This window comes from Garra rufa, chromosome 8 (assembly GCF_049309525.1).
Source record: "Garra rufa chromosome 8, GarRuf1.0, whole genome shotgun sequence".
NCBI lineage: Eukaryota > Metazoa > Chordata > Actinopteri > Cypriniformes > Cyprinidae > Garra > Garra rufa.
Genome location: NC_133368.1, coordinates 38,230,310 through 38,257,184, shown reverse-complemented (window position 1 = coordinate 38,257,184; position 26,875 = coordinate 38,230,310). Strand labels below are relative to the sequence as shown.

At 36.0% G+C, this 26,875-nt stretch overlaps 2 protein-coding genes across 5 annotated transcripts; one reads left to right on the top strand and one right to left on the bottom strand.

The window, feature by feature from the left end:
- Nucleotides 1–1,390: 1,390 nt before the first annotated feature.
- Nucleotides 1,391–12,756, bottom strand: hspd1 (heat shock 60 protein 1). Its single transcript, XM_073845796.1, has 11 exons — nucleotides 12,617–12,756; nucleotides 9,881–10,056; nucleotides 9,435–9,770; nucleotides 9,262–9,357; nucleotides 9,081–9,174; nucleotides 8,403–8,571; nucleotides 8,050–8,149; nucleotides 5,399–5,644; nucleotides 5,139–5,313; nucleotides 4,865–5,043; nucleotides 1,391–2,783 (listed from the first exon to the last, which is right to left on the bottom strand). Exons 2-11 carry the CDS (start codon nucleotides 10,052–10,054, stop codon nucleotides 2,625–2,627), a joined length of 1,728 nt encoding a protein of 575 aa, XP_073701897.1. The 5' UTR covers nucleotides 10,055–10,056; nucleotides 12,617–12,756; the 3' UTR covers nucleotides 1,391–2,624.
- A 673-nt stretch (nucleotides 12,757–13,429) lies between these two features.
- LOC141340406 (MOB-like protein phocein) lies at nucleotides 13,430–26,871 on the top strand. 4 transcript variants are annotated; one of them, XM_073845361.1, is made up of 9 exons: nucleotides 13,430–13,588; nucleotides 15,125–15,283; nucleotides 20,794–20,856; nucleotides 21,121–21,221; nucleotides 23,303–23,345; nucleotides 23,537–23,623; nucleotides 23,758–23,837; nucleotides 24,414–24,525; nucleotides 26,330–26,871. In XM_073845361.1, exons 1-9 carry the CDS (start codon nucleotides 13,586–13,588, stop codon nucleotides 26,459–26,461), a joined length of 780 nt encoding a protein of 259 aa, XP_073701462.1. In that variant the 5' UTR covers nucleotides 13,430–13,585; the 3' UTR covers nucleotides 26,462–26,871. The 4 variants fall into 4 exon arrangements, with proteins under 4 accessions (XP_073701462.1, XP_073701460.1, XP_073701461.1 ...); XM_073845358.1 differs by lacking the exons at nucleotides 13,430–13,588; nucleotides 15,125–15,283 and adding an exon at nucleotides 20,021–20,095; XM_073845359.1 differs by lacking the exons at nucleotides 20,794–20,856; nucleotides 21,121–21,221; nucleotides 23,303–23,345; ... (2 more) ...; nucleotides 24,414–24,525; nucleotides 26,330–26,871 and adding exons at nucleotides 15,388–15,477; nucleotides 17,092–17,288.
- The last annotated feature ends 4 nt before the right edge of the window (nucleotides 26,872–26,875 follow it).

Here is a 26,875-nt window from a genome sequence, read left to right as displayed (position 1 = left end):
AACGTCAATTTGAAATTTGCTTCGGCGTTTTCGGACACGAGAGCTCTGGATCGTCAGCGGCCGTTCTGTACTCATGAACCCGCAGGAGAGAAGCCTCAACTCGCCCAGATCTTCTGGAATTTACCGCTGGCTGCCTGGCTCTGATGTCTCTGCAGTGGTTAAACATGAGATATAATTCATTTTGGACAAATCTAACGGGCAGTCTATGGTCTAATTAATCTATTATTGTTCCGAAGCAAATCGTTTTGGCAAAATGTCATCATGTTTATGTCAATTCAATGCCTGTGTAATTTTGACTGAATTGTCAACTTGTATGATGTCTGTTGTTGCTGTTTATTAAATATTATTATTCAATAAGTAAAATTTTATATAAATAATATAATATTTAAACGTGTTTAGTATTAAGAAACGGTGCGTGTGTTCGTGATGGTGATTTTACTTACATTGTTCCGCCATTAGATGGCGACAAGAGACAGTTTTACCAGTCAGCAAAAACATTTATTTTTAGTTTCAACAACAGTTTGACGCAGCTAACAAATGTACTGAGCAGCACTGCCATAAGAAATCACCATTAACAGATGATATTAAGGATATTAACATTATGCTTTCTTCAGCGGACATTCCAACTACATGGTGAATATGAAGAATTAATGCTGTATCAGATGCAGATAATCAACATTGCTCAGTCCGTCTCTCTGTCATAGAACTCTACAAAATACAGTGAGCTTTTAATACAGTAATACAATAAGTTTTCAATGAAGCAACTCAACATTCGTTACTAGCTCTAAAGTGAGGTTTTGGAATTAGTAACAGGCTTTAGCTCAACTGTTCAACTGTCAAACTGAGATTTGAATTCGTGGCGGAAGAAAGTAGTTCTGCACTAAAGAGGGGGTTTAAAGACACTTTTTATTTATCTATTTACACACTCGTGTCGTCGAACTGTTGTATAAATGCAATATCTCACTCCTAGACATATGGCTGTATATCAACACGCTGTGATTACCTACTGCACTCGGCCTTTGTCCTCGTGAATATGGCCGAATCACAACAGTGCCGATATTCAGCCATATCTCACGTCTACTAGTGTCGTGTGATATTGCTCATAATGTTTTACTAATGGCAAATTTTTGCAAGGAAGTGTACATGGATCAGGATAGATCACACAAAAATTAGGTAATTTACCTCATGTGATTCCAAACCAGTGTATTTTTTAATTATCTTAATCATCAGCAGATTCTTTAGATATAAGTTTTTCATTGTGACTACATGCTTTTAGGTTCCTAAAAGGAAGTTTACCACTATTTTAGGTTGATTTATACAAATATTTTCTAGCATAAAATCTTTCTGAGAAGAAAGCCACTTATTGGTTACAACATAAACCGGACAAATCTCATTTCTTTGTGAACACTGAATTTTATTAAATAAAAAATACAGAATTAATGACTATATTGTACAAAACATCCTCGAATGATCATTGTTGCACATCCATAGAGTATGTAGCTTAAAAAAAAAAAAACAAGCAAATGAGTAATTCTCTTAACGAACAGCAGTTTTTCCAGCACTATTCTGTACCACTACTCAAAGTTAGATCTTTAGAATCATTTCACACTAATTGCATTCAATATATTGTTGGGCGTACATTTGTATGGCTGTTTTAAAACTGCTGTGGAACAAGTTCACCCACCCCACCACTCAACCAGTCTACCAAACTCTAATCTTGACCAAAAGATATCCAACCCTCAGATTTTAAAAGGATAGTTTACCTAAAAATAAAAAAAACTGTCATCACACAAAAGACGATACTCTCCAATGCTGTTCAGTGTTAGTCCAATGTTGTTTTGGACTTTATATCTTTCTTTTAAAATTGTATACATAAGTCTGTAGTTCCACAGACAAAAAAAAAAAAAGACAAAAAAAGAAAGAAACAGTCATAGAGGTTTAAAAAAACATGAGGGTGATTAAATGTGTAAATGACAGGTTTTTATTTTTGGGAGAACCTTCCCTTTAAGAAATAAAACCAGGAACACAGGAAGAATTTTTAAAGTTGATATTAGTAAAGTAACAATTGAAGGCAAAACAAATACATGCTTTGTCACAGTTGTGTAGTCCCCAAACTAGGGTTTTATTTTTATATGAAACAATGAACAGTGTACAAAAAAAAAATTGAACTGATCAATGAAGTGGAATTTTTTTTTAGTTACAACTGGTTAAAGTTCCTACTACTTTCTTGCACATGAAGACAAACTTTAACCTGGACATCTGGCTTTTAAAGCCCCTACAGATGGTCTGATTCAAAACCAGCTATATGCACAATGACATTCGTACAACACAATATGCAATATGTTAAATGCACTTTCCCATTAGATGTTAGTGAGCACAGAACAAAGGCAGACAGACTCTCCCTGATCACATTATCAAGAAGCAGTAGGGTGATGTCTTCAGCCATGAGTAGAGAGATAATATTTGACATAGCGGTGGAAGGATGGGAGACTGTAAGGTCCATTTCTTTTGCTCCATGATCAGACCACCAGCACTCAATTTCGGCAGGTTTTTCCAAGTCAAAAGGATGGGGCAAATCATGTCCCCTGCCCGCAACCCTTTCACTAAAGTCAGTGCAGATCGGTTTAGAATCCCATGCCACCCATGCCTCCCATTCCTCCCATTCCACCCATTCCTCCAGCTGGCATGTCCTTCTCCTCCTTTGGCATCTCAGTGACGACGGCCTCGGCAGTAGACAGCAGGGATGCAACACCTGCAGCATCTAGCAATGCAGTCCTCACAACCTGCAGGGGGAGACAAAGACAATAAACTTACTAAACATAAGCATTATGTTTTTGATGGGGATGCACCAACATTACAATTCTGATAAATTAGTAATTCTATTAACTTTATAGCCATAAACTATGGAAGACCGTTTCTGCCACAAAATTTAAAAAAGGCTAATGCAACTTTTTATCTCACAATTCTGACTTTTTTTCAGAATTGCATGATATAAGCTCACAATTGCGAGAGCCAAACAATTCTGACTTTCTCACAAATCTGACCTTTTCTGGCAATTGAGTTTCTCTCGCAGTTTCTAACTTTTTTCCCCATCACAATTTCCAACTTTTTACCCAGTCGCAATGCTGACTCTTCTCTTGAAATTGTGAGTTTATATCTTGCAATTCCAACCCCCCCCCCCCCAATCGCCTTTTTTCTTTGCAATTCCAACTCTTTTCCTCACAATTCCGATTTTTTCCTTGCATTTCTGACTTCCCCTTCCCCCTCGCAATTGTGTTTATACCTAGCTTCCTCACAATTCTGACACTTTTCCTCACAACTGAGAGTGTATATCTCACAATTGCAACTTATCGCAATCCTGACTTTTTTCCCCTCGCAATTCCGTCTTTTTTCTTGCAATTGAGAGTTTATATCTCACAATTCTTACTCTTTTACTCACAATTCCAGCAAGTCCTACTATTTTCCTCACAATTCCAGAAATTCCTTCTCTTTTCCCTACAATTCCAGAAATTCCTACTCTTTTCCTCACAATTCCGACTCTTTTCCTTGAAATTGAGTTTATATATCGCAATTGCAACTTTTCTTGCAATCCTGACTTTTTTCCCTCGCAATTCCGACTTTTTTCTTGCAATTGTGAGTTTATATCTCAAAATTCTGACTCTTTTCCTCACAATTCCAGCAAGTCCTACTCTTTTCCTCACAAATCTGACTCTTTTCCTCACAATTCCAGCAATTCCTACTCTTTTCCTCACAATTCCAGCAATTCCTACTCTTTTCCTCACAATTCCAGCAAGTCCTACTCTTTTCCTCACAATTCCGACTCTTTTCCTCACAATTCCAGAAACTCCTACTCTTTTCCTCACAATTCCGACTCTTTTCCTCGAAATTGAGTTTATATATCGCAATTGCAACTTTTCTTGCAATCCTGACTTTTTTCCCTCGCAATTCCGACTTTTTTCTTGCAATTGTGAGTTTATATCTCAAAATTCTGACTCTTTTCCTCACAATTCCAGCAAGTCCTACTCTTTTCCTCACAAATATGACTCTTTTCCTCACAATTCCGACTCTTTTCCTCACAATTCCAGCAATTCCTACTCTTTTCCTCACAATTCCAGCAATTCCTACTCTTTTCCTCACAATTCCAGCAATTCCTACTCTTTTCCTCACAATTCCAGCAATTCCTACTCTTTTCCTCACAATTCCAGCAATTCCTACTCTTTTCCTCACAATTCCGACTCTTTTCCTCGAAATTGAGTTTATATATCGCAATTGCAACTTTTCTCGCAATCCTGACTTTTTTCCTCGCAATTCTGACTTTTTTCTTGCAATTGTGAGTTTATATCTCAAAATTCGGACTCTTTTCCTCACAATTCCAGCAAGTCCTATTCTTTTCTTCACAATTCCGACTCTTTTCCTCGAAATTGAGAGTTTATATCTCTCAATTGCATCTTTTCTTGCAATTCTGACTGTTTTTTTCTTGCAATTGAGTTTATATCTCGCTGCATCCTTCAGAGGTCAAATTTTTCAGCAGCACACAACATTGAAGCAGTAATAATGAAACTGACTGTAATTCCTAATGAGACAGCCTCACAATGATGTATGCCTCCGAAAAATGCAACCTCTGGAGAATGCAGCTAATAATACCTTTTTTACTGTATTTTTGATATATAAATTAAGTAATAAACATAAGGAACTTCTTGCAAAAAAACAACTCCAAAAAATTTGAACAGTAGTGTATATAATGTCAACCAATATGGTAATGATATGTAAAACATTTCAGATATTAATTAATAGAAACTACCATCACATATTTATTACCAATTTAAACTGATAACTTGCAGATTCATAAAGCACACATACACACCTTTGTGGGGTCAATAATGCCTTTTTCTACCATGTTGACATATTCTCCATTCAGAGCATCATAACCAATCTCTGGAGGGCTCTGCAAGATCTTCTCCACCACCAGAGAGCCCTCAACTCCTGCATTCTTGGCAATAGTCATTGCAGGGATACGAAGCGCTCTGCGAATAATGTCAATACCTTCAGGAGCAACAACAAAAAAAGTCAGTTTTAGGAAGTTAATGGAGAGTTATTTCTAACAGTACATTTGGAGGATAAAATCTACACGTATTTACCAATCTTTTGATCTTCATTGGCTGGCTTGATGTTGTCCAGGGCTGGGATGCAGCGCAGCAGGGCGCATCCTCCTCCGAGAACGATTCCCTCCTCCACTGCAGCTCGAGTGGCGTTCAGTGCATCAGTGACACGGTCTTTCTTCTCATTCACTTCAACATCACTTGTTCCTCCAACCTAATAAAAAGAATGATGTTTTTTTTATCATGATGATGGATACATTATACTAACAAATTATGATTAATTCTTCCTGATTTCATACCTTAATCACAGCCACTCCATCAGAGAGCTTGGCCAAACGCTCGTTGAGTTTCTCCTTCTCGTAGTCACTGCTTGTGCTCTCCAGCTGTTCAGCGATCTCATTCACACGCTTCTCAACGGCGGCTGGATCACCGCGGCCTTTGAGGAGCATTGTGTCATCCTTTGTTACAATGACCTCACCGACTTTGCCAAAATCATGTGCCTGGAGATCCTCAATGGCCAGACCCATAGCCTCATCACCAAACACCTGAAAAAACACAATCCAGTATGTTAAAGCACTACTCATGTTGTTTCAAAACTGTAAGACTTTAATTCATCTTTGGGAACACAAATTAAGATATTTTTGATGAAATCCGAGAGCTTTCTGACCCTGTATAAACAGCAACTCAACTGCCATGTTCAAGGTCCAGAATAGTAGTAAGGACATTGTTCAAGTAGTCCATGTGACATCAGTGGTTCAACCGTCATTTTATGAAGCTACGAGAATACATTGTGTGCAAAGAAAGCAAAAAATAGCTTTATTCAACATTTTATCTCTTTTGTGTCGGACTTTGTTCACAAGAGAACTATTTTAACAATGTCCTAACTACTTTTTAGGCCTTTAACGTGTCAATTGCATTGCTGTCTACGCAGGGTCAGAAAGCGCTTGGATTTCATCAAAAATATCTTAATTTGTGTACATTTTTGGGTGAACTATCCCTTTGAAGTAGGGATGCACCGAATATTCGGCCACAGAAAATATTCGGCTGAAAATGGCCCAAAAGCGCATTTTCGGTTTTCGGCCGAAAGACTATCACCGAAACAACACGGCCGAAACAATACATTGACGCAAACAGAAACCGCAGCCTGCACGCGCTTGTCTGAAGCAACACATCTGCGGTGTGGACGTATATCAGTATATCCGAGAAAGACCCACGGATAGCGATTTGCAAAACATGTAATGCCGAAATTTCAAGAGGGGGTGTGTCTGCAGTCGTGTGGGCAGCCAGTGATGAGAGCAGAGAAAGAGACGGATGTAGCTTTCAGTGAGTGAAAAACAATGGCTTTACGTTGGTGTTACGTCACAATATTTTAAAGATATGTCCTTTCTATATACTGTATTTTTATAAATATTTATGTTTTAAACCATGGAGGTGAGCCAATGGATATCACACAAGCAACGTGAAAACTGCGCTATATGTGAAAGTGAAAGTGAAAACTGACAGTGCTTTCAGCATCTGACGTGCATTCTCTCAGAGACAATAAGAGGCGATTATATTTTATATGCTGATATTAATTTAGTCGCCTAATATTTTTCTTGTGCCCTGAACATGGTGGGAAAAAAATAAAAAGAAACGTATTTTGTGTAAGGTTTGTTTTTTGAAAGACTTAAATAAAGCTCTTAATTTTCATTGGTGACTGCAGTGTTATTAGGGGTTAAGAAAGTCTTAATTATAATTTCAGGTGGTCTTAAATGTGGGGACTGAAAGACAAGAATTGCGATGAAACTTCAAAAGGCTATTCATTGAAGAAATATGAGCGCTGCACGTTTCAAAGTCATTTGCTGCGCTGCTTTGTGTACTAGCATTCTGAAAGCGCCTCCTGCTGGAAGAGAAACGCATAGAGTTGTAAATGTGAACTGATGGATCCACAAGATAATGTGTTATAAAAATGTAAAGAATTTAAACAAAGGCAGCAAAATATATGTATATGTTATTTACGTAATATAATATTTGATTGATAACAATTGTTTAAATTAATATAATTGATTTATTCTTTGAAACTTTAATATTAATTTATGCAATTGCAATGCTTTGATTTTAGTAAGATTAGTACACAGTCATAGCCATAAATGCAATGGTACTAATAATTGGCATAATTCTTTCGGTGTTTCGGTTTTTGGCCAAGAATTTTCATTTCGGTGCATCCCTGCAGTTCAGTGTTAAATAAATATTTTGAAATTGTATTTTTGTTATTTGATTTATTTCTCTGAAAAGCAACACAAAATAGTAAAAAGCAAATTTTTACCATTTAATTATTGTAATGGTGAAAAAAATTGGCAAAATAAATGGAAAAAATGCGAAACATTGCGTTCGGTATTCGGCCTTCGGCCAAGCTTTTCATTATTATTTGTGACCCTGGACCACAAAACCAGTCTTAAGTTGCTGGGGTATATTTGTAGCAATAGCCAAAAATACATTGCATGGGTCAAAATTTTTGATTTTTCTTTTATGCCAAAAATCATTAGGAAATTAAGTAAAGATCATGTTCCATGATGATTCTTTGTAAAATTCCTACTGTAAATATATCAAAATGTAATTTTTGATTAGTAATATGCATTGTTAAGAACTTAATTTGGACAACTTTAAAGGTGATTTTCTCAGTATTTTGATTTTTTTGCACCCTCAGATTCCTGATTTTCAAATAGATGTATCTCAGTCAAATATTGTCCTATCATAACAAACCATATATCAATAGAAAGCTTATTTATTGAGTATTCATATGATGTATACATCTCAGTTTTGTAAAATTTAACTTTATGACTGGTTTTGTGGTCCAGGGTCACATTTGTCTTCGGCTTCGGCCAAGAATTTCATTTCGGTGCATCCCTACTGTGAAGATGCTATTAATTAATGTAATGAATACAGATGAAGACAAATGCTAGGCACATACCGTGCCTCCAGTGGAAATCGCCATATCCAGCAGCTGGTTTTTCCTGTTGTCCCCGAATCCTGGAGCCTTGACTGCAACAACCTGAAGTCCAACCTTCAACCTGTTGGGGAGTTTTAAAATTGACCTTTAACCCAGAATCTTTAAATAATAACCTATTCCTAAACCTTAAAAAGACCATCCCTTACATCAAAATGACTACAGTTGTTACCTTGTATTTTCTGTTGCAATTTACTATAGTATTCCATATTTTTTGGAGATCAGTTTAATTAAAATTTCATACATTTAATGCATCTATTCCATGCATTTCTTGCCAACTGCCTGTTGTTGTGCTAGGGGGGTTTTGAGAGACAAACCTGTTGAGGACCAGAGTGCTGAGTGCCTCTCCGTCCACATCTTCAGCAATGATGACCAGAGGTTTGCGATGCTGGTTGGCAATTTCCAGTGCTGGCACGATGCTCTGTACACTGGAGATCTTCTTCTCACTCAGAAGCACGTAAGCATCCTGGAATTCACACTTCTGGCCTGCAAACATAATATATACTGTTGTCACTCCAGCCTTAAAGGGATAGTTCACCCAAAAAATAAAAATTCTGTCATTATTTACCCTCTCTCATGTCGTTCCAAACCTGTAAGCCCTTCGTTCATCTTTGGAACAAAAATTAAGATAAGACGTTTCTGGACCTGGGTACATTTTATTCATTTAGCAGACGCTTTTATCCAAAGCGACTTACAAATTGGGAATACAACAAGTGATTCATCCTAAGGAGGCAGATCAACATAGGAAGTGCTCAAAAATACCATATACCATATCAAAAATACCATATATTTTAGTTGTGTTGCTGTCTATGGAGGGTCAGAGAGCTCTCGGATTTCATCAAAAATATCTTAATTTGTGTTCTGAAGATGAACAAAGGTCTTACGGGTTTGGAACGACATGAGGGTGAGTAATCAATGACAGAATTTTCATTTTTGAGTGAACTACCCTTTTAATATTGGCACAAACACATGACCTTCTAATTCAAAATACGCACCTTTAGCTGTGTTGATGAAGTAAGGAGAAATGTAGCCACGGTCGAACTTCATGCCCTCAATGATCTCAAGCTCATCATGTAAGGTTTTACCATCCTTTAAACAAGAATTACAGCCCAAGTGTGAGGTATTTTAAGGACCAAACCATCTGTACTAAATACTACTTCTACTGTAGTAGCCTACCTTTACTGTAATAACACCCTTGCGGCCCACTTTCTTCATAGCGTTGGAGATGATGTTACCAACTTCAGTGTCTCCATTGGCAGAAATAGTGGCCACCTATACCAAAGAAAGATAGTTAAAAGAAATAATAATAACCCTACCATATTTAGTGTGCATTTTAGGCCACTTCTTACCTGAGCAATTTCCTCTGGTGTTGTGACCGGCTTGGAGAGCTTCTTGAGTTCATTGATGACTTCTTCCACCGCCGTCATGACTCCTCTACGGATCTCCACAGGGTTGGCGCCTTTGCTGATGGTGTCAAATCCCTCCTTGGCAACAGCACGGGCCAAAACTGTGGCGGTTGTGGTGCCATCTCCAGCCTCCTCGTTAGTGTTGTTGGCCACGTCCTGTACCAGCTTAGCCCCAATGTTCTTAAACCGATCCTTCAGCTCGATACTTTTGGCAACTGTGACTCCATCTTTGGTGACTTTGGGGCTGCCCCAGCTCTGCTCAATGATGACGGTGCGACCCTGAGGGAGAGAGGCGAATCTTGTTGTTTTTGTCATTAATGATTACAAATGTGACTTTAAGAGGAGTAGCGTATCTGCTGTTCCCCGGCGAATGATTAAACCCAGCATACCTTTGGTCCCATGGTGACGGCCACAGCATCAGCCAGCAGGTCAACGCCCTGGAGCATGAGGGCGCGGGCATCTGCTCCAAACTTGATGTCCTTGGCATATGCCCGGGTCAGGTGAGGGGCCAGCGCCCTGCACACTGGCCTCATCTGTTTCATTACACTGGGTAAACGCAGCATTTCTGAGAGAAAGAGAGTAGAAGCAGAACATTTATTTATTTATTTATGATATAAGTGATTTTTTCTTATTCATGATTATCAGAAACAATCCATTCATTTAGACCAGGGGCCCCATTCTCCACATTAATTTTTGAGGGCCCTTTATCCAGTTGTTTGCTATTTACTGGATAAAAATTAGGAATAAGGATTTAAAGAATTATTTTTACTCACAACTTCTACCTCATAAAATATTTTAGCTTGGCATGACTAGAAAAAAAAAGTATATTCTTTATGAAAATGACCACACAATTTTATTAATTTAAATGACTTTTCAAAATATAAAAATCACACTTTTAGTTGCAAATTCATTTTTTTCAAGGCCATAGAAGTTATTATTAAAATAAGAAATCAATTTTTTTTTAGTGTCGTCAAATCGATTAATCGCATCCAAAATAAACGTTTATTTACATAACATGTTTATACACATATGTATACATTTAAGGAACTAATGTATTATATATTTATATATAAAATAAATCATATAGAAATAAATATATCCACTACCAGTCAGATGTATTTGAAGTCTCCTGCTCACCAAGCTTGCATTTATTTGATCCAAATTAATAAGTATTTCTACCATGTAAACTATTTGAATGCATTTTAAAATATAATTTATCAAAGCTTTTTTGGGGAGGAAGACATTTAAGAAATAAATACTTGTATTTAACAAGGATGCTTTAAATTGATCAAAAGTGATGATTAAGACATTTATCATGTTACAAAAAACTCCTCTTTCAGATAAATGCGGTTCTTCTGAACTTTCTATTCATCAAAAACCCTGAAAATTCCTGAAATTCTACTTAACTGATTTCAACATAATAATAATAAAATTATAATAATAATAATAATAATAATAAATTTCTTTTGAACAGCTGAAGTGATGACGCTAAAAATTTAGCTTTGAAATCACAAGAATAAATTACATTTTAAAATATATTCAAATAGAAAAGTTATTTTAATAGAACAAATATTTCAAAATGTTACCGATTTTGCTGTTCTTTGGATCAAATAATTGCAGGATTGGTGAGCAGAAGAGAATTAAAAAAAAAAGCAAAATCTTACTGTTCAAATTCTTTTGACTGGTAGTGTACGTGTAAATAATTCTTAAATATATACATGTACGTTTGTGTATTTCTATGATATAAATATACACAGCACGCATATATATATATATATATATATATATATATATATATATATATATATATATATATTTGGATGCGATTAATCGCAATTAATCGATTTGACAGGGTTACTTTCTGCTGTTTTCTCATTAAAATAATTTTAAGGCATCTTGAGGCAAACTCTGAATGAAGACGAACAAGTAGCCCCGCCCAAAACCCACGGCATTGGCTGATGTTTGCAGAGATCCGTTTCTGATTGGCTGGTAGTCGCGACAGAACTCTTTCGAGCCTTTTTCTTCTTTTTTTTGTTTACAGAACAGTCACAAACGAGCTTGAATTCTCATGATTTTATTGCTATCTGTCAGGCAGTAACGTTAGTAGAGACATTTTATGCATGATATTTAACCTCCCAACCCCCTCTTCTCCCCCAAAGCCACTCCCCCAGTCTTTGCCCCCGCTGGTCCCTGAAAGCATTACATGAATGTTTGCCTGATTCATTCATTCATTAACTTATATCCTCATCATATTTGTTAAAAATATCAAAGCTTTCCGTTATAACATGCTCTAGAAAATATGAGGAGATAATCATCAGGGTTTACCTGGACAGTTACTACAATGTTTCGAAAAGCCAGATCATCAACCATAAAAAGAAAAAGGATTTTTTTTAAACCAAGAATAACAGGTAATAATTAGAATAAAGTGACATTTGTAAATGTTGATGTAAAGTACACGGGTCATTCAAAGCCTGTAGTGGTCTCTCATCTATCCCACGTGTGTTCAGGGCGTCACAAGGTCAAAATCACTCCGCGTCACGACAGAGACGGAAATGATCCCCTTCATCTCCATGCGTTCAAGTTACAAAGTTCCCGGGTTGTTCCTTTTGTTTTATCAAATCTAACCACTGTAGTCTTGACACCGATTAAATATTCCATGCATAGCATGTGTAAAATTTACAGGCCTCAATATCACAGAATTTGCTATAGTTAGCACCACAGCTATAATCACCACTGTGTGCTTTTTAATTTGCTAATAAAGCAATAGTCAAGGCAGCAGATGTGACACTGGTGCATTATAATTACTAAGCAATGCATGTGATATGCATTTGTTGCTCTCATTTCAGTTATTCTGATGAGCACCATCAGCATCTGCCATAAAAGTATAAATGTTCTAAAAGACGATAGAATTAAATAACAACTAATTACATAGTAAACATGCACAGTGTTACTTACAACTCCACATAACCATCTGACAGTTCTGGCATTACAAAACGATGTTACATGTCACATATCTGCCTCTTTGATCTCATTAATCTTTACATCGCCAGGCCAATAAATAGCGTTATGCAGTATAGTATGTTTATAGGCTTTTACAAATGAGGATAATACTATAATTGACTTACTGCAGAGTGATCTGGAGGTGAATGAAGGGATGCGCGTGTCCGTCGGCACAGCAGACTGAATGATATAAGAAGAGGAGCCGCTTTAGAACTGCTGCAGTTACACTGAACTCACATGTGTTCTTCATCCGGGTAACCTCCCCCCTGCCCTGACACCTGAATAACCCAGTATTCTCAAACAATAGCTACGGTTTTTGCTCTTAAATACATAAATGCATTAATTTGCGGTTTGTTTCAATAAAATTCAACGTACTTCGTTCATACTAAACGAATATGTCAATAACATAAATTAAAACAGGCAATTTTGTTGTTGTTATGCTCGTTCCTGGGCGTCAAGTTCGAGAATTTTCGCAGATTCTATTGGAGAAAAAAAGACGTCAGAGGTCAAACTTGTGCAACAAGGCAATGTATTGCATTGGATAGATTTCTTTGATTTGGTTAAAAGTCTTATATATTATCTAATATATTGATGTATATAAGTTAATATATTAGTATTTATGGTATGTTAGAATTATTTATTCAGTAATTTAGTGGGTTGTTATTATCATTTATTTATTATTTAGGTACCTATTTAGTTTTAACTACCTTTATTTTGCTATTTGTAATCCTCTTTAGTTTTGCATTCTTGCTGCCATATGTTACGTTTTAATAATTTATCTGTTCTATGTACTGAAACCCATAGAATGTTAACATGTTGCAGTAATTAAGTAGTATGTCAAGCGTATACACGCTTGGTTTTCAACCATTTGTGCTTTTGAAACTAGTAAAAAATATTTAAATGTCTTGTGTAACGTTTAGGCGGTCGAGGAATATTCTAGATTGCGGGACGGGGGTCGGTAAGGATTACCTTTTGGCGCATGCGCAGTGCCCTTCCAGACGTTTCTTCTTCACGTGGATCGCAGGAGTGAAGTGGTCCAGTGTGACTGTCTTATGCTGCTTAGCCGGACGCGTATTTCATAAAGATCAGCTAAAATGGTAAGACACGTAAGATAGTTTATCTAACGTTAGCTGCACCATCTAAATGTGTGTTTTTGTATAATAATTTGACTTGTGTGACTGAGATAGCGCGCAATGTTTTATAACGTTACGTTAGCCCTCCATCATTTACAACTGCAAGGTCACGATTAGGAATTTATTCGTTCTCTAAGTTAATATAACAAAACCATGCGATGCTAAGTTTGTAACTTAATGTGTACACATGATGTTTGTGAGAGGTTTAAAATGAGTCGTTTGCTGTGAGCAGGATTGATGATTTCACAAACCCGATTTGTTTGAGTGAAATCATAGCAATTTGTTGGTTTATAGACAAGTAACATTATTGTTTAAAAGGTGGTATATTTATTTTACAACATATACTATTTCATTGTATATGATAGTCTGTAGAATGACCATTTCTGTTCACGTGTAACTTATAAAGTATTTGTCTTGCAGGTATCAGTTACATCTTAAATGTGAAATCTCAACATATTTCCATTATTATAACTTCGTGAATCAGATTGTCACATTCTGCTAGGCTTCAAGATCATTACAACCAATAGCGTTTTAGCAAGATGTGAACTTCCGGGTCATTTTGAACGGAGGTGAACACATGTGCATTGCCATTGTGACGTACAGTAACTATGATTCTCTTGGCTTCAGTTATATTGAGCCGTTGAGATTAAATATTATCTTAAGAAGATTGACAGTTTATTTGTCTGTATTAGGCCTAGCCTTTTTGATAAATTACCATAGCATATTAATTAAGAATGTTTGCACTTCATTGGCTACCAGACAATAACTAAAGACATTTGTCATGTGAATTATGAATTGCCATTAAATGTATTTTGATGCCAGAGGTAATGCAATTGCAATGTAATTCATTCTAGAATCTTCTACATTCCTAACCGTTCAGCCTTGGGGTTTATCATGGTGCCTGTCCTTTTGTCCTTCAGTGAGATACTAAACATTTACTAAACCTCCAAACTCGTCTCCTCCCCCACATGAACCCTCAACATCTCCTATCTCATCTATCCTCCCTTACACATGACCTTCCCTCAAGGACACACACACACACACACACACACACACACATCTGTTCTCAGACAAGCAGCTGCTCTTGTCTTTGAAGCTTTGAAACTACAGTGATGATCAGTGCTTTTCCCCCCTCCAAAGTATCTGTTTTAAGTATGCATCTAATTTAGTAGCCTAAAATTACTTTTCTGTATAGAGGGTAAAACAAAGATTTTAAGAGAACTTATAGTAGTGTGTTTTAGGATAGCATTACTTAGAGGCCTGCTTTTGAAAGTAAATGTAACCAGAATAGTTTTGATTGATTCATATTATTTAAACACATTTGGTCATAGATTGACAATTTAGAGAGGGAAGACTTAAATAAAAATAAATTAATAAATAAAATGTGTTTACTAGTCTGTAATGCCCTCTAGTGGTACATTTTTGGAACTCTGCTCTGTAGTGTTGCAAAACATGCATTGACTATTTCTACACTGTACTAAGCATGCCTTTGTCCCAAAGCAGGCTTTCCGGAAATTTATTCCCATGTTTGACCGCGTGTTGGTGGAGCGGCTAGCTGCAGAGACTGTGACGAAAGGAGGCATCATGATTCCAGAAAAGTCTCAAGGCAAAGTGCTGCAGGCTACAGTGGTAGCGGTGGGTCCAGGCTCCACCAACAAGGTAACTTTGTATTCTAAACTTATGTTTTTTTTAAACTTTATGTTTCTTTACGTTGTGTGAGATAAAGGGTGTACCTTAGAGTTGACATGCTGTCTGTCTTTCAGGATGGGAAAGTAACACCTGTCTGTGTCAATGTTGGGGATAAAGTTCTGCTGCCGGAGTATGGAGGAACTAAAGTTGTTCTTGAGGATAAGGTTAGAACATTTGTCATGATGATTGGATCATTTGTTTTTAATTCTATCCTTATGTATTTCTTATTATCAGTTAATAATCAGTTGAGGTCAAAAGATTACATACGCCTTGCAGAATCTGGAAATGTTTAATTATTGTAACAAAATAAGAGGGATCATACAAAATGCATGTTTTTTTAATTATTTAGTACTGACCTGAATAAGATATTTCACTTAAGACATTTACATACAGTGGTATGCGAAAGTTTGGGAATCCCTTGTAGAATCTTTTGAACAGAATGAAGATGTCCACATTTTTCTTCTTTTGCTGAAATATCATTTTTTTTTTCCATTTAGTACTGCCTTCCGTTAGCAACAGCAGATACTTGCATGTTTCCCGGAAGACAAATCAAGTACAATTTACCTTGATCTTCAAATTAAAAAGTTTTCACTTCCCGTATCTTAATGCATCGTGTTTCCTTCTGGAGCATCAGTGAGTGTTTGAACCTTTTTTAATAGTTGTGTATGAGTCCTTCAGTTGTCCTGAGTGTGAAAATATGGATCTCAAAAGCATACAGTCACTGCTGGAAAGGGTTCAAATATGCAAAAGATGCTGGAAAATGAAGAATTTTTTCTGAAGAACCGTGCTCAGTTTAATTGTTCAGAACAAACAAGAGACTCGTGAACAACCATCACTAAACAAAAAAACATCGTTTTTTTTTTTGATCGTAGATCATCCAGGTAACCACACACAGTAATAAAAACTAAGGTTTCTCAAACTTTTGCAGGGGGTTATTTTAATAATTTCAGCTATTATTTTGTATTGTGGGCTATATGTAAACATCTTTGATGTAAAATATCTTACTCAGGACAGTACTAAATAAAAAATAACATGCATTTTGTACGATCTCTCTTATTTTGTTAAAATTATTAACTTTTCACAGATTCTACAAGGGATTCCCAAACTTCCGCATACCACTGTATAGTCCACAAGAGAAATTAATACTTGAATTTATAAAAATGACCCTGTTCAAAAGTATACATACACTTGATTCTTAATAATGAGTTGTTACCTGAATGATCCACAGCTATAATTTTTTTTGTTTGTTTGTTTTTTTGTTTAGTGATAGTTATTTATGAGTCCCTTGTTTGTTAAACTGCCCACTGTTCTTCAAAAAAGTCCTTTAGGTCCCACAAATTCTTTGGTTTTTCATCATTTTTGTGTATTTGAACCCTTTCCAGCAGTGGCTGTGTGATTTTGAAATCTATCTTTTCACACTAAGAAAAATTTACACATTTTCATTCTGTTCAAAAGTTTACACCCCTGGCTCTTAATGCATCGTGTTTCCTTCTCAGGCATCAGTGAGCGTTTGAACCTTCTGTAATAGTTGCATATGAGTCCCATAGTTGTCCTCAGTGTGAAAAGATGGATCTCAAAATCATACATTGTTCAGCAAATCAAACAATCTTCTTCAGTCAGTTCATTTGAATACACTGTATTTATATTCCTCACAGCCCCGTTTTCATTCCTGTCAGAAATTAAATATGGTGCTACTCTGACTAAAGTGTATAGAACCGATGTGTAATAATGACTTGATTTTACAATGGCTGTTCTTGTATTTTTATTTCCTTTTGTAGGACTATTTCCTGTTCCGGGATGGTGATATTCTTGGCAAATATGTGAATTGAAGTCTGCTTGTTCAACCATCTGTGTCATTCTGGAGTTAATAGAGAGAATGATTGTTCCATGTTTGTTTTCTTTTTTTTTCTATGTCATTCAATTGTAAATAAGTATGATCAAGTTTTGTTTAAAATAAAGTGATCTTGATGTTTCATCTTGCTTCTTCATGGAACAGTTTGGAATTGAACATGTGAATGCTGAAACATGGATATAGACTATCTTGAACTGTGTGTATTAGGATGCACACAAAATTAACTGCAATTACTTTATATTCCATATTCATGAAAGGTTCATATTAGTGTTTGGTCAAGTATGAATTGTGTTCTTTTTTTCTTTCTTTTTTTTTTTTGTGTGATTATAATGTATAAGTAAAATAGTGAACTAATTATGGGGGTTGAAAATGAATTTAAAACTTTTTCTTTGAATAATTTCTCTTGATATGTGCTACAGGATGTGATCAGAAGGTTTAACTAAAATAGTTATTATACAGTGCCTTCTGAAAGTAACCAAACTCAGTAACGATCTTTTTATCATTATATAAAAAGTGTTTTTCAACTGCCATGACATTTTTATTCATTAAAAATAAATCAAATGTTCAAAAAAGGCTTATTCTTATTTGACATGATTTAGAATAATCAACAGTGTTGGGAAAGTTCTTTTTCTACGTGAACTAGTTCAAAGTTCAGTTCACACATTTTAAAATGAACTAGTTCAGTTCATAGTTCATAATTCAAATTTTTTGAACTAAGTTCGCAGGTTCCAAAATGAACTAGTTCATAGTTCTTTTACTTTTTCAAGTATGTTGCTGCAAGCTGTTACCCTAAGAATACTGGCATTTTCCAGTTGTTGCCCCTCATTCAGTCCACACTCGTATCCAGCTGCAGCTTTCACCCTACAGTATATTCTCAGAAACATGAGGAAGAACGTGCTGCTTGAATAAGCTCTATTTTGTTGGACTGGTTATTTATTATTTTATTTTTATAATATACACCACCATTCAAAAGTTTGGGGTCAGTAAATTTTTATTGTTTCTTTTTTTTTTTTTTAAGAAATTAATACTTTTATTTACTAAGGATGTATTAAGTTAATAATTAAAAGTTTATTAAAAGTTAATAATAAATCATTTAGATTGTTAGAAAATATTTATATATTAAATAAACACTGTACTTTTTAAACTTGTTATTGATAAAAGAATCCTGGAAAAAAAATCACAGGTTGCAAAAAAATATTTGGCAGCACAATCGGTTATCTATCATTGATCATTCTAATAATAAATCAGCATATTAGAATGATTTCTGAAGAATCATGTGACACTTAAGACTGGAGTAACAGCTGATAAACAAAAATCAGCTTTTCATCCCAGGAATAAATTCTATTTTAAAGTATGTTAAAAAAAAAACAACAACATTATTTTATTTGTAAAAACATGCAATATTACTTTTTTTCTGTATTTTTAATCAAATAAAAACAGCCTTGATGAGCATAAGAAACTTCTTTAAAGACAAGTCTTAAACATTTGAACGCTAGTGTAACATTTTATTACCTGTTTTGCAAGGGAAGTAATAAAATATTATAATATTAGCAAACATTTACTTTCACCCTACAGTATATTCTCAGAAACATGAGGAAGAACGTGCTGCTTGAATGTTTTTTAATGAGGAATTAAGAAAGAAATTAAAAAATTATTTTCGGTGGACATATGACGTTTCATTCATAAAGTAGTACCCGCTACCTTCATCGGATTTTGCCTCCATTCATTCTTCGCAATTTGATGACGCATGCGCGGTGCGACTCTGTGGTGGCTGCTGTTGCCGTCTTTCTCCCTATATAATAAGGCCCGTTTTAGATTGTGTTGTAGCGGTTGTAGCGTAGATATTGTACAGTCCGTGGTTATAGCCGGGATTTTGCCTGGCTCCATGGAAATCTGGCACTCTCTAGAACAAAATTGAACTACGAGAGAACGACGTTCATAAACGCCAGAATGAGCGCGTTCACGTTCACGTTCATCAGGCAGATATACAGCACGTTCAGTTCACGTTCACCCAAATTATGAACGAGTTCATGAACGATCGTTCAATGAACTCGTTCAGGCACAACACTGATAATCAATACACACATACAGTATTAATGAATAAATGTAAGAAACAAATACATCACAATTTGGTAGCACACTCTTGAAAGGCTGGTTCACTGTGGTTTTATTTAAATATTAAAAACACCAAAAACGGTTTGAAACAAATAGGAATGGATCCAACGCTTTGTGTTTCTACAAGAAGGTCCTTGAGTCCTTTTAAAAAAATAAACTTAGTGACTAATAATCCCTGAAGTACTCCATTAGTCAGGTCTTTATGGAGTGGCTAGATGGAAGGAGTGAAAGCCTTATGAAATGCCACCTGGAGTTTCCCCACAGGGGCCAGCTACATAAACGATTTATTACACTCATCTATTTTTTTAAAGACTGGTCATATCTCTCTTTTTTTAATCAGTTGCTTCAAAACTTTGAAGTTATTTGAGAATAAAAGTTGGTCAGACTAGTTCTTAAAGGGATATCCAAAAATGACAATGCTGTAATTAATTACTCACCCTCATGTCGTTCCAAACCCGTAAGACGTTCATTCGTCTTTGGAACACAAATTAAGATATTTATGTGGAAATCACAGAGCTTTCTGACCCTGCATAGACACGTTCAAGGCCCAGAAAGGTATAAGGACATCGGTAAAACAGTCTATGTGACATCAGTGGTTCAACCGTAATTTTATAATGTAATACAATGCCATTTATACATTTTAACTGTGACTTCATTTATTGTCCAATATTTGGTTACTGTATCTGAGCTCCTCCTGTAATAGCTCTGCTCGTCCATTGGGGGCGCGCTGTCAATCAAACTCTAAATCTGTCGAGATGGTCATGGCGGAGGGCACAGCTGTTCTGAGGAGGAATAGACCAGGCACCAAGGCGAAGGTAAAATGAACAGCGAATAACACTTGAAAGCTATTTACAGACTCAAATCTGTTCGTAGAGTATATTCTAATGTTATAATTACATAAAAAACATTTTGTTCTTCTGTGAGCGGAAGCCGCAGATATGCTAAAGAGCTAAGCTAGCAGTTAGCCGAGAACACTAATGATTCCCAAATGGTTCTAGCTAAATATCCTGTTAAATTGACTTGGCCATAATATAATTTATTCTCTATTTTTGAAAGTATATATGTTGTGAAGTATGAGGCAGGAGGTGTCCGAAATGCCAGGCTTTTATGATCTAGTTATTTGTCGAGTAGCAGTCTGCTAGCAGCCGTGTGGAAATACCCGGATGAACAAAACTGCTAAGACTTAAATACATTAAATTATTATATTAAAAAGCATTTAATACTTAACATACGATTGTATATCAGAGTCATACAGCGTTAAGCTATTGTACACTGCTGCTTTCAGTCACTAACACAGTAAGACATTGTCATAACCACTGGGACGTTTTACCATGTTTTTACTATAGATACAAACTATAGTTACAACGTAGGAACTGTAGTAAATAGTCCAACAGCTTGAAAGGATATATGTGTCAAACGAACTGTCAACAGCAATTGCTTAACAGTAGTAACGAATATTCTAGTGATGTTTTTATTAATGTGTGGTTAAATCTGGTTTTGTTTTGTCTATTAGGACTTCTATAACTGGTCTGATGAGTCTTTTGAGGAAATGGACAGCACACTGGCAGTGCAACAGGTGAGAGCTCACTATAGCTCAAAAATCACTAAAGGAGAATTTTGAGAGGTGCTCTTTTCTAGACACTGGAGAAGAGCTGTCAAGCTCAGAAAAGTGACTAAAAAGCACAATATGGTTTTAGAAGTCCAGTAATGTTACACGAGGAATAGGGTGAAGTTATTTGCTGAAGATCATTATATTTTGAAGTCATTTAGCTCAGATTTGTCCTGTGTTTTATGTTGTGATTTAAAATGGTTATTGATAATTGTTTTTATTCCTTTTCAGTATATTCAGCAGAACATTCGCTCAGATTGTTCCAACATAGAGAAAATTATGGAGCCTCCAGAGGGACAGGATGAGGGGGTGTGGAAATATGAACATCTCAGGTATATTATTAGTCTGAATGTCAAATCAGATCCTTCATTTTATCCTTATCATCTAGTGTTGTAATGACGGATATCATTTTTGATGACAAAATAGGTCCAATTTTATATTAGGTGTCTTTAAAGGAACACTCCACTTTTTTTTGGAAATAGGCTCATTCTCCAACTCCCCCCGAGTTAATAAGTTGAGTTTTACCGTTTTGAAATCCATTCAGCTGTTCTCCTGTTCTGGCGATATTACTTTTAGCATAGCTTAGCATAGATCATTGAATCCTATTAGACCAGTAGCATCACGTTCAAAAATGACCAACGAGTTTCGATATTTGTCCTATTTAAAACTTGACTCTTCTGTAGTTATATCGTGTACTAAGACCAGCGGAAATGTAAAGCTGCGGTTTTCTAGGCCGATAGGATTAGGAACTACACTCCCATTCCGGCGTAATAGTCAAGGAAGTTTGCTGCCGTAACATGGCAGAAGCAGGCGCAGTAATACCACGCAGCACATGTGGAAATGCTTACTTCCGTCAACATATCCAACGTGACTTTGGTATTGCCATTCTGGTATTGCCATCGATAGCAAGGGTCGATCTACCTGATGAGGAAGTGGCATGTGTCGCAACATCCGAGGACTTGCAATGCTGCATCTTGCAGTAGTAAATTTTTTTTTTTCTGGTTTGACAAAATAAACTGGAAAAACGTCACACGCCGAGTGGACCTAATGGCCATCTGTCGCAAGAGTAAGTTATTCCTGCAACCACTACAATATATAATATAAAGATTTTGAATGCATACTGTCAGTTTGCATTTTCAGGCTTATTCATGATGTACACTTTTACTCAGAACTCACTTTAAAACACCACCGACTGTTCGCAATAACATTCTTTTGCAATCACACGTGGAATTTGGTCATAGCAAATACTGTAAGCTAACTGTTCGCCCAAACCTAGTCGTCAGTAACGTTAGCCAACAACAATAGCAATTAGTCATGTTACACTTACAGCCATGCGCGATGCTCCTCGTTGTCCTGTCTGTACTCTGAAGATTGTTGGGATGGCCGTGTCCTTTAGACGCCGTGCTGTAGTACCGGTAAAACTATCCAAATAGTCATCTGGTTCTAAATGCTCGGAGCAAACACGCCATTTCTTGATCGTTTCTAACGGTGTTTTGAGATCTATGTTCAGAGCAGCCAGCCATTGATTCATTAGTCGGAATTGCTTTTTTTTTTTCGTGGGAATTCAGTGAAACATGGTAGTAGAGTACGTCTTTGACTTACTACAACCGGAGTTGCACAAACTTAGTGCCGGTCATATTGGAAGTTACCTAGCTGGGAACTAATTTCAGGCGCTGTGTGATATTACTGCGCCTGCTTCGGCCATGTTACGGCAGCAAACTTCCTTGACTATTACGCCGGAATGAAAGTGTAGTTCCTAATCTTATCGGCCTAGAAAACCGCATCTTTACATTTCCGCTGGTCTTAGTACACGATATAACTACAGAAGAGTCAAGTTTTAAATAGGACAAATATCGAAACTTGTTGGTCATTTTTGAACGCGATGCTGCTGGTCTAATAGGATTCAATTATTTATGCTAAGCTATGCTAAAAGTGATATCGCCAGAACAGGAGAATGACCGAATGGATTTCAAAACGGTAAAACTCAATTTATTAACTCAGGGGGAGTTGGAGAATGGGCCTATTTCCAAAAAAAGTGGAGTGTTCCTTTAACTACTATGTACTTGCATAAAAAATGGTTGTATTGTAAAATGTTTTTGCTGCTGTTGAGCTGGGATAATGTTTTGTGGCATAGTTAGGTCTATGAGTGTGTTAAAGGGTATGGTCAACAGTCTAAATATAGATTTAATTACAAACATTAATTATAGATGTAATTACGAGCTTTTCTTTTTACTTACAACATAAAACATGTATGAACGCAATAAGGGTCTTATGTATTTAAATGTGAGTACATAGTAGTTAATATAAAGACAATTAATATAAAGTGGGTCTACAAAATGTTTATCAGATGTTCTTTGTTGCTTGAGTGTTTTTGAACTGTGTAAATTGTTAATATGTTTTTATATACATACAGACAGTTCTGTTTGGAGCTCAATGGCTTAGCAGTTAAACTGCAGGTAATTATATTTCTTACACCTCATAACACTGTTATATCTCAAATAACTTGCATAGTCTGTATGGCAGTATTCATTTAAAAGTAATCTCTACTTGTCACACACCAGGTTGTTTTAGTTGTCATAAGTCTTTACAGTTCTCTTCAGATATTTATGAAGACAATTCAATGATCTGTGATGTCTTTGCTCCACAGAATGAGTGTCATCCGGACACGTGTACCCAGATGACTGCCACTGAGCAGTGGATCTTTCTGTGTGCTGCCCATAAGACTCCCAAAGAGGTAAGTGTCTCTGTGTTTAATTTCGTTCAAACCTTTTGTTGTTGCAGCGCTAATGCGTTTAACAGACTGAATTGGAGAAGTTAAAATGGATGATTGTGTCTTATGTTGATTTGTTTGTTTACTGTGGCTCACAGTGCCCTGCCATTGATTACACAAGGCACACTCTTGATGGAGCTGCGTGTCTTCTCAACAGCAACAAGTATTTTCCCAGCCGGTGAGTTATTGAACATGTAATCCATTAAAGCAGGGGTGTTCAATGCTCCTTCTGGAGACCAGTCTTCCTGCAGAGTTCAGTTGCAACACTGCTCAAACACACCCGGATATGCGTTTTTAATGAATCCCAAAACTTTTTCTTTCTTGTTTAGAGGTAGGCGATACAACCAAAGCCTGTTTATATGCTTAATTTAGCCATGTCAGTGATACATATCACTAAATAGTAATTAGGCTTGTAACTAAACTAATTTCTTGTAATTGAAACCTTATGCAGCTCATACTTTTCAACCCTCACAGTGTTTCATATGACCGCATAATGAATTAATACTTCCAACTTGTTACTACTATAAATGTGTACATGTCTATCTACATCTTTTTGTAGTGATGTTTCTAGAAAAGCAATTCACAAAATCGATTTGACTAGTGTCAGTTTGGATCTAAAGTTTATTGGAAGGAAAATCTCCTTGAGCAGATTTGAGCACCCCTAGATTATTTTGTTCATTTTTAGGATTTTCTAACTGTAAACAGGCTATTGATGTTTATGAAACCACTGATCCTCTCGCTGCTTTCCTTATAGCGTCAGCATTAAGGAATCATCTGTGGCCAAACTGGGCTCGGTTTGCCGTCGCATCTATAGGATCTTCTCCCATGCTTACTTTCACCACCGCCAGATTTTTGACAAGTATGAGGTAAGCAAGATTATTTATGTAATTCATAAGCACACATTTCTATGGAAGCCACTGAATAAAAAAATATAAAAAAGGTAATTGCGACTTTTTCCCCCACAATTCAGGCTTTTTTAGAATTGCGTGATACAAACTAGCAAATTCTGACTTTTTTCTCCGAATGGTGACAACATAAACTAACACTTGCCTTTTTTATTTTTAGTCAGAATTGTGAGAGATAAACTCACAGTTTTGACTTTTTTTTTTCTCCTCAGAATTGCGTGATATAAACTCGCAGTTGTGACTTATAAACTCTGAATTGCGAAGAAAAAGTTAGAATTGTGGGATATAAATTTGGAATTGCGAGAAACGTCAGAATTGTGAAAAATAAACTTGTAATTGTAAGGGGAAACATCCTAATTGCAAGACATAAACTTGAAATTGCAAAAAAAAAAGTTTGAGAAATAAACTCGGAATTGCAAGATATAAACTCAAAATTGTGAGGAAAAAAGTCAGAATTGCGATATATACTCGAAATTGCAAGGAAAAAAGGTTAGAATTGCAATATATAAACTTGGAATTGCAAGGAAAAGTCAGAATTGTGAGATATAAACTCGGAATTGCAAGGAAAAAGTCAGAATTGTGAGAAGCTCAGAATTGAAAAAAGTTAGAATTGCAAGATATAAACTGAGGAAAATGTCAGAACTGCGAGGAATAAACTCTGAATTGTGAGGAAAAAAGTTAGAATTATAAGAAATAAACTTGGAATTGTGAGGAAAATGTCAGAACTGCAAGAAATAAACCCGGAATTGCAAGGAAAAAAAGTCAGAATTGCAAAATATAAACACGGAATAAACTCAGAATTGTGAGGAAAAAAGTCAGAATTGCAAGATAGAAACACGGAATTGCAAGAAAAAAAAGTTCGAAATGTGATGAAAAAAGTTAGAATTTCAAGACATTCTTGGAATTGTGGGGAAAATGGCAGAATCATGAGATATAAACACGAAATTTGCAAGAAAAAAAGTGTGACAAATAAACTCGGAACTGCGAGGGGGGAAAAAAGTCTTAAAAAGAATTATAAGATATAAACTTGGAATTGCAAGAAAAAAGCCATAATTCTAAAAAAAAAAAAAAAAAAAAACTTGGAATTGCGAGTGAAAACAAAAAAAATCTGAATCCTGAGAAATAAACTCGAATTGTGCAGAAAAAAAGTCAGAATTGCGTGATCTGAACTCTGAATTACGAGAAAAAATGTCAGAACTGTGATAAATTCAAAATTGCGAGAAAAAAGTAAACGGAGAAACAAACTTATATTTGCGAATTTGAAATTGCAAAAAAAAGTCAGAATTGCACAATATAAACTTGGAATTGAGAGAAAATGGTCAAAATTGCTAGTCATAATAAAAGTCATAATTTCAAGTATATATCATGTAATTCTGAGAAAGAAAAAAGTCACAATTTAGTAATTTTTAAAAATTATTTGGTCATAAAACCATTTTACCCAATAAGTGTGTGCTGTATTTTTCTACTTAACCAGAGCAGTTGTGATCAGGAACTGCTGTTCATTAAGAATGTCTCTATTTGGTCACTATTGAGATTTCTTTGAGGTTCATGTCTTTGAAAGCTGCTGACAAAGTTTTTGTAGTCATGACTTAAATTAAAGTGAACATTAAGCATGATAATGACAGTGGTCATGACAAAGCAACCACTATTCATTCAAACAGCATTTCCTTCAGTGGTCAGTAGGAGGCATCAGACAGTTCCCTAACTCTTCCAGTTAGAACAGCATCAAATAGACCTTTTATCAAAGATCATCTCTTTCCCACAGAACGAGACTTTCTTGTGTCACCGCTTCACTCGTTTTGTGATGAAGTACAACCTCATGTCTAAGGACAACCTCATTGTGCCCATCCTGGAAGAGGAAGTCCAGAGTGCCACTGCTGGGGAGAGTGACGCCTGAGCTGTATCTTGTGCATTTTGAGCCTCAAGCATCCAGACTATAGAGGCGTACAACTTTAGTCATTTGACATTTGTTACTTTTCCACTCACTAATGCTTCTTTTGACCCAAGTTTCATCCTTCAGCTGTAACAATCAATCAAAATGTAACATCAGCAACTCCTTGTACATATCTCACTCCATCTCCATTGTAAATCCTGCTTAACCAATAAGAATTCTTTCTTTTTTTTTTTCTTTCCCTCTCTCGACTATAAGCGAGTCTGGTGATATTCACCCTGTCTTTGCCCTCGTTGTTAAGTTATTACATGGGTGGAGGGCTCTTATCCAGCCCACTTTGTCTTTTTTTTTTTTAAATAAACTAAAATGTATGGTATTTTCATTATGTCAATTGTTAATAAAAGACTTGTACCTAGTCTA